At 56.4% G+C, this 7,866-nt stretch overlaps 2 protein-coding genes across 2 annotated transcripts in view; one reads left to right on the plus strand and one right to left on the minus strand.

The window, feature by feature from the left end:
• GNG13 (G protein subunit gamma 13) overlaps positions 1 to 430 on the plus strand; it is an 11,266-nt gene extending 10,836 nt beyond the window's left edge. Inside the window, exon 2 of the mRNA XM_009640406.1 lies at positions 325 to 430. Coding sequence (XP_009638701.1) covers positions 325 to 430 — 106 coding nt within the window. The remainder of the gene's footprint in view (positions 1 to 324) is intronic.
• Positions 431 to 1,020: 590 nt separating this feature from the next.
• Positions 1,021 to 7,866, minus strand: part of CHTF18 (chromosome transmission fidelity factor 18) — a 10,460-nt gene continuing 3,614 nt past the window's right edge. Inside the window, exons 9-18 of the mRNA XM_035895939.1 lie at positions 7,813 to 7,860; positions 7,412 to 7,542; positions 6,943 to 7,105; positions 6,456 to 6,680; positions 6,199 to 6,348; positions 5,509 to 5,639; positions 3,587 to 3,731; positions 2,504 to 2,620; positions 1,590 to 1,647; positions 1,021 to 1,157 (exon numbers count right to left, since the gene is read on the minus strand). Coding sequence (XP_035751832.1) covers positions 1,021 to 1,157; positions 1,590 to 1,647; positions 2,504 to 2,620; positions 3,587 to 3,731; positions 5,509 to 5,639; positions 6,199 to 6,348; positions 6,456 to 6,680; positions 6,943 to 7,105; positions 7,412 to 7,542; positions 7,813 to 7,860 — 1,305 coding nt within the window. The remainder of the gene's footprint in view (positions 1,158 to 1,589; positions 1,648 to 2,503; positions 2,621 to 3,586; positions 3,732 to 5,508; positions 5,640 to 6,198; positions 6,349 to 6,455; positions 6,681 to 6,942; positions 7,106 to 7,411; positions 7,543 to 7,812; positions 7,861 to 7,866) is intronic.

Consider the following 7,866-nt stretch of genomic DNA (forward strand, 5'->3'; position numbering starts at 1 on the left):
TAGGACGGGGAGCAGAAACAGAGCAACTCGAGCAAATCAGTTTTAAAACACAAGGCCAAGGCCATCCCCATGCTGGCAGCACCTGGGTGGGCACAGGCACTGGGGACAAAAGGCTTTTTATAAACTCTTGTGCTTAGCCCCCCCAGCCGAAAGACCAGGTGGGTGCATTGGGGGGGTGGGTGTCATGCACTGGTACAGCTCATGCACACCCCTGCCCCATGCCACGTCCCTCCCGCAGGGTGACACATTTGCAAAAACACTTCGGTGCAACGCAAACCTGCTCCAGGCAGGGTCTATGCCCACCCCTTGCTCCCCTCTCCGCAGGTTTGTAAAGTGGATCGAGGACGGCACTTCAGAAGACCCCTTCTTGAACCCGGAGCTGATGAAAAACAACCCCTGGGTGGAAAAAGGCAAATGCACCATCCTCTGAGGGGCCGGCCCCCCAGCTGCAGCGCCTCCCGTCGCCCCTTGCTCCCCCACGCTGAATGTACACTTTTTTATTAGCTAGCTTCCTAATATGACTACCTGAACAAAAACCCTACCCTCATCTTGTCTTATTATTTTTAGGAGTAGAAGTGTTGCTTTTTTATACAGAGGGGACAGGGAAAACAAGGGGCGGGCGGGGGGGGGGGCACGTGAGCAGCAAAAGGGGCTGCTGGATTAGGCTACAGTTCCCCGTCACACACCTCCACTCACCTCTCCCACCCTTGCCATCAAAGTGGCAGATATTTGAGCTTGTAAAGGAGAAAAATAACTTTTATAAAACATTTTCAGCAATTTAAAAGATTCTTTTGTATTTTGTAGGATATACTTTTGCAGCAAAAAAGGCAAACTATGACAACTAAGGGTTTATAAATGAAATAAACAGAACAATACTTTATGATTATTTTTTTACATATATTTTATTTTTAAGAAAACAAGTGGGTACTAAAAAAAACCAGGATCGTACACACACACCCCATGGAAAGTCAAGTCAGCTTATCCCTTCAGTTCCATCTCCCAGGCTTCATCTCTGCCCTGCTAGAGCAGGTCCTTGATGTAGATATTCCTCCTGACAGCATTGGAAAAGCCTTCGTTAAACCGGAACCAGACGTCGCTCTTCCCCACGGCCTTTCCCATCTGGCTCTCTATTAACTCTTCCTTGGAGGCCTGAGGGGCTGCCAGGGGCAGGGGAGGGGGGGAAATCGGTGTCAAAAACTTGCAGAAACTCTTAAAGTTACAACCTGTGCCCAGGCTGCACAGGGGTTTGCAAGGGGAGAGCTGATGCTCCCATCTCCCGGATCCTGCAAACACTTACAGCACCCACAACCGTGCCCCCCAGCTCAGTGCATTTGCTGGCCCTTTGGATGCGGCCAGAGTCCACCAGCCAGCCTGCAGGCTCCCCCCTGCCTGCTGCATCGGGGTCACTTCACTCCTCACCCTGCTGATGTCCCCTGGGGCACAGTGCCTAGGGACAGAGCCCCTCTTTGGGCACCTCTGTGGGGTCTCAGCCCTATGAATGCAAGGGACCCCCCTGGCAGCACCCACAGCCACCCTGTCCCTCTGCCACCCACCAGGGGCTGGGGCCACCCCATTCCTTTGCCACCTACCTGGGGCTGCGGCCGCCTGCTGCCGCCGAAGCGGCCGCCCAAAGAAGTCTCTCTCAGGCTGTGGAAAGCAAAAAAGCAGAAGGTGAGGGGGGCTCTGTCAGCACTGGCGTTTACAGCTCCTGTTTGGAGGCAGCCAAAAGCAAAGCCAGTTTCTCCCTGGCAGCTGGGTGCAAGGCTACACCCCAGTGCACCACTCAGCTCTGCCCAATTTTAAGCTAAGTCAGCCCTAGACAGGGTCTAAGGCAGGGTCTTCGAGCGCTTGTGCAAGGCATCACCCCAGCCGCCTGCCCCCTTCGAGCATCTGGCACAGGAGGGAGCGGCCGAGCAGGAGCTGGATGCAAATCCCACAGAAAGGGCCAGCGGCCTCGGTAAAATGCAAACTGCATTCAAAATCGGGTGGGAAAGACAAACTTTAAGGTTCGTCATGCTAAAGCGGGGCGTTATGGACAGCCAAGGTCTTGAAGCTGAGCCTGTGGAGAGGGGGTGGGTGGCAGGGGACCACCTCCTGCTCTGCTTGGCTGCTATTGGGATGGGATGCCCAGGGTTGGACCAGCCTGGCTCACCTCCTGACGACCCCCCAGCCTCCCAGCTGTTCGTGTCCCTCCCGGCCCTCGAGCAGCTCTCCTCCCAACCCCGAAGCTTCCACTGAGCCAAAATTCAGCTATTTTAACCCATTCACGTCTCTTTCCTTCCCCATCCCTGAAAGCTTCACAGAACACAGCCGTAACTCTCACCCAGATCCAATTCATCCCCACGCTGCAAACCCAGCGATGCAATTAGGGGACACGCAGTGCCAAACTATTCTATTAAAAGAAACTGTACTAAAAATAAATAAATACCGATGGAGACAGCCAGTGCCTAGCAGCCAAGGTAGGTGCTAGTAGAAAATTAGGTAGAAACTGCAGCCCCCTCACCTTGTCCTCCACTGCTGCCCTCCGGACGATGTGCTCCAGGCGCTGCTGGTGGTTGGGGGGCATCGCTGGCCCTGTGTCCGCTCGCTCCCCTGCCTCGCCAAGGCCGTTCCCAGGCTCCTGCGGGGAGGAGAGCCCTGAGCAAGGGTCCCCTCAGTGCTGGCCCAGCTCAAGGTTTGGGCATCCCCCCACCCCGGCGATGCACAGCCTGAGGGCAGGACGGTGCCTCGTCACCTGGACGTCCTGCGCACCCCCTCAATTTGCTGCCGGATTTGATTACAATATCCAAATGACTTGGCAAGTATTTTTTTCATCATTTTCTGTCTCGCAGCAGCACGTGGGATTAGCCCTGGCAGCGCTTCAGGCACACGCGTGTTTGCAGTACCTCTCCCTGGGACTTCACGGTCAGCAACATGTAAACAAGGAGCTTTCAGAGATGTTTTTGCAGCCTCTCGTTGCCCCACATGTCCCCCGAGAAAGCCCTTCTGCTGCAAGGAGCTCTCAGGGATTAATTATGTCTGTGGTACCGGGGCGGGGCAGGCACCAGCTACACCCGAGCTGTTTCTCAGCCTCCACGTTTGCCTGTTTCCACCTTCTCCTGTCTCCTGCCCGCTGCTCCACCGAGGGTTTCAGCAGCGGGCAGAGTAACTCTGTTCCTCCCAGGGCCTTCGGGACCTTTGGGAGGATCGAAGTGAAGCAGCAAGGGAAGGTGCAGGCAGGAGAGAGCAGGTCAGCTCCCCACCCCGACATGTGCAAATCGCAGCTAGCGGACCTAAAATCCCCATCTCATTGCAACCCCTGTCGGAGAGTTGAAGGGTTAAAGGTTTAACCCACAGTGAGCCATTTCTTTCTGCAATTCCTGCAAAAAGGTGAGCACTTTGGGCACCTCACCCCAGCGGGTATGCGCTGCTCCAAAGGCAGATGTGCAGGCAGACGGCTGTGACTGGGGGGGGTTAATCCTGGATTTCCCTTTGCAGAGTGAAAGCCACCGGCTGCTTTGGAAAGACCACATCCCCACAGGACTTTATCCCTGTCGATGGGCCCACCGCCCCCCTGAAGCCACAGGAGACTGCGAGCCCTCCCTACCTCGCCCAGGTTTCGCGCCTGCAGCAAAGCCTCCGCCCTCCTCATCTTCTCCAGCTCGATCTCCCTGGCAATGAGCTGCTTGGCCTGGTAGGTCAGCTGCCTGCGAGCTGGCAGGTCCGGGAACCGGCAGACGTCCTCCACGTTCCTGCACCGCAGAGGAGGAGAAGCAGAGAAAATAAATCAATACGGAAAATAAAAAAGCATGACACAAACCACAGCCTGACACGGGCATGGAGAGACCCGCCACCTTCCCAGCCCCGCCCTCCCCAGCCTCTCTGTATGATCCTGGCCACGCTGCCTCAGTTTCCCCATCGCTGCCCTCCCCAAGCCTGCATCTGCGACGGCACGCTGGAAGATGCCCAGCAAGCAGCGCCAGCCGTGCGGATCCAGGCTGCTGCCGGGGATCTCAGCTGAACAGGAACGCAGGAGGGATTACGTGCTTTTTAATCTTGCTTTTAATGCAAGAAGAGGGAATTGCAGGCGGCTCTGTGCCGAACAGATTGCCCTGAAAAAGCCAGAGTCACATCACAGCTTGGGCACGAGCGGCACCACGACCCTGCGCATGAGCCCCGAGGTGCCTGCAGGGAGCTGTTTAATTGAGATACAGCCATGAACAGTAATTGTGGCTAATCAGAGCAGTTTTATTCTTAATGGGTTGGTGCACCCGATCTGGAGTTAGGGCCTGTTCCAGCACAGCCCAAGCCCCAGCGCAGCCCCAGCACTGGGGAGCCAAGCTGGTCCAGTTCCTCTGCCAGGTGTAAATATTTCATGCTTTATTCGCATTCAGTATTATCCCCATTAAAATAAAGGGAACGAAGTCATCGGTCACATGGTTTTGCCATCATTTAGAAATTAGCTGTCAAATCTACAGCCTAAAAAGTTTTAAAGAGAAAACACAGGTTTCGTTGTCGACAACAGCTCTGTATGCTAGAGAGATGCTGGGACGTGCCTCGCCAGTGCCACCAGGACGTGATGCCCTCGCCGTCCCCATCATCGCTCTGCACAGCCTGGAAACCGGCTCAGACTTCACAAAAAAGGCAAAGTGAAGCGAAGCGACACACCTGCTGGTGCCATGTGGCTCCCAATGTCCCACAGCTTCCCCATGGCCATATGCCCAGGTGGCACAGCTTGGCATGGGGAGGGCAAGAGAGGACAGCACGGCTCTGTGCGGCCCCTGCAGCTCCTCTAGGCCTTTCCATGGGGAAAAAAAGAAATGAAGCTCTTCACTGTAATTAGATATAGCGGCTTGATTTAACAGAGGCTAATTTTTGTAATTAACTTTGCACCAGGAAGACATTAGTGTTGCTCCCAGCTGTGGCCAGGTCTGTATTACGCCACCGAAGCCTCAGGAGCATGTACGGCTCTGTATATACTTAAAGCACAAGGAGATGCAAGTCTAGCGATGGCTGGCTGTTCATATATGAATTAACCGCAGCTACGGTGACCTCCTGGGTGCAAGGTGCCCAGGCGGACCAGCTCTCCCTGGCTGCCACGAGCCCCTGGAAACTTCAGTCCCTCCTCCACCAGCTCCGGTGGGAGCCAAAGGCAGCTGCCTCCTCGCCTTTAATCCCATTAAGGCAGAACCGGCCCCACTTTGCCCCCAGCATGAGGGGATGATGGAGGCAGACGGACCACTGGAGCAAAGCCAGTGGCAGCGCCGAGCACCCGCAAGACTCTGGGGCTCCTCCTTTAAATAAAACAAGGCAAAAAAGCAGATAATCCCCGCAGAGCTGCCGTCGGAGAAAGTCGGGTCCCTGCAGCCGTCCCAGCACCGGGCAGCTCGTGCCATCGCCAGAGAAAACTCTGAGCTCTGGCTGCAAAAAACCAACTTGATGCCACGATACCTTCAGACCCAAACTCTTTCCTGAACTCCCTGCTGCTGTTTTCGACCCCTACGCCTTCTCCCCACCCTCAGGACTTACGGGTCGAGCTTGTAGACGTACTGGCCCTCGGGCAGGCGCTCCTGGTGGTAGGTGAGGTTGTAGGCCAGCATGGTGCTGATGAGGTCTGCCAGCTGCTGCTTCTCCTTCAGGCTGTAGAGCTGGGTGTTCACCTGCGGAGGAGCGCGGAGCCCAGCAAGGGGAGAGCATCACTATCCCGTAACAACTTCCAAACATAAAAACAACCTGAAGCACAGGGTTTGTCTCTATATGAGCAAGGATAGTTTGCACGTGCAAGGCCCAGACCAAGCTTAGTTTCCCATTAGGGAAACACATACTTCACAAAGCAGGGACAGTCCCCTCCGACGGCCTGAAGGGTAAATGCACCCAACGCAACCCCACATGCAGGTGAACCAGCTGCTGGAAGGAGACTGCAATGGGCCCCCAAATCCCTGCTCAGACCAAGCCCACCCCGGGTGCAGGGGTCTGGGAGATGCAGGAGACCACCCCTCCGCACCCAACAGTTGGGTGGCTCAGTGCCACATCCCCAGCTTCCCTACAGCCTCTGCATCAGCTGCAATGACAAACTGATCCCAAATTTAGGACAGAGGTACAGAATAGCTCAGCCTGGGCAGTGCAGCACAGGGGACGTGTCCCGGCACTCATGGAGGGGACATGTCAGCTGGGCAGGACCCCTGCCACTGCAGAGAGAGGGGGCTGGTGGGCACTCACTGGTCGGAGCTTCGGGGCAATGATGTCCAGCAGCAGACAGAGCACCTCCAAGATGAAAGACTGTTGCCCCGTGCGGCTGCGGGCGCTGGGCGTTATCCCCGACACCATGGACATGACAAGGTTCTGCATGTGGTTCAGCTTGGCCAGGGCCTGGGTGGAGAGGGGCAGGGATGGCTCAACCATGGCCGCAACCGCAGATGTCCTCATGGGTGACAGAGCTGGAGCCACGCTGCCACCGGGCCCTCCCTGGTACTTGCCTCATGCTGGCTGCTGGGATAAGCGAGACGGGGGATGCTGGTGGCCGCGAAGAGCAGGTGGAAAGCCACGGGCAGGAAGGGCAGGTATCGCATCAGCTGGAAGCTCTGCCTATGCAGGACAGCGCAGCTCAGCAGGTCGGAGAAGCCCAGCCACTCCAGGGCCAAGCACACAGAGCTGAAAGCGGAGTCCCGCAGCTTCATGTTCAGGAAATTGTCGTACAGACCCTGGAAGCGGACACAGGACTAGAGATGGCTCAAGGCCGGGCAGATGGCCCTGTCAGAGGATGCCACTGGGGTTCTGAGCATCCCACTGAGCCCAGCTCCAACACAACACCCCAACACTCCATCCAAAATTAGCACAATCCTACTGCAGGGAAGGATTTCCCAAGGCACCCCCCAGCCAGGACCCCCCGGATCAGGAGCCACCCTTGCTCTGGCCGGCAGGGCAGAGGGAGGGGCCCAGCTCTTCTACCCCGAGCTGCTCTACCTGGGCAAGCTTCTCCTGCTCCCCCGAGGAGATGGCGAGGTGCAGGATGTGGTGGAAGCGGTGGGAGGATGCGTTGAAGCCAGCTGTCCCCCCGAGGTGCGACAGGTCCTCATCTCCCACCAGAAGCTGGGCTGGCAATGTGGGGTCCATTCCTATCTTGTGCCTGGGGGGAGTCCAAAGGGAAGAGTTCAGGGTGCCCCGGCACTGAACAGACCAGCAAGGAGTATTTGGACCCTTGCAAACTGTACTAAAGGCAATACCGATGCCAAATTATCGGGCAGTAAGAGAGCACCCAAAGAGCATCTGGACAGACAAATCTGCTGCAAGGAAGCAAGGTCCACCCCAGGGCAAACCAGCTCTCCAGGACCTTTCAGGTTTCTCCACCACAGTCCTTGCAAGCAGATCAGGGGAAACCACAAAGCAACGTGCCCCAAGCAGACAGCAGACCTAATAAATCCCCAGCTTTTACCTTTGAACCTTTGGGAGCTGGAAGATCTCTTGCCAGATGGAGAAGAGACCCTTGTTTTGGTCCTTCAAGCCAATCTTCATCATCTGCACCATCTGCACACTCAGCTCCTTCTGGCCTCGGCCATGCAAGAACTGCAACAGAAGCAAGGGGGCGGGGGGGACGGGCACCATGGTGAAGGAGGGGACACCCACGCGGTGGGCTGCTGCTGGGGAAAGCCAGAGACAGAGGCCCCTCACTCCTTGCTTTGCAGGGGAATCAACGTTAAGAATAACACAGGGGACAGGGCGGACGTTTTAGGGATCTGCCTGGGACAGTTTTTCCCCCCCCTCCATCCCCATCTGAGGCCAGATCAAGTCAAGAACCACAGCAAATCCCCCAGAGACCCCCGGTGACACCAGTACCTGCAGGGTGTTTATGCAGGAGCGGATGTCGTTCTCCGTCTTCTCGCACAGTGC

The sequence above is a fragment of the Egretta garzetta genome, unplaced genomic scaffold (assembly GCF_000687185.1).
Source record: "Egretta garzetta isolate BGI_Z169 unplaced genomic scaffold, ASM68718v1 scaffold426, whole genome shotgun sequence".
Taxonomy (NCBI): domain Eukaryota; kingdom Metazoa; phylum Chordata; class Aves; order Pelecaniformes; family Ardeidae; genus Egretta; species Egretta garzetta.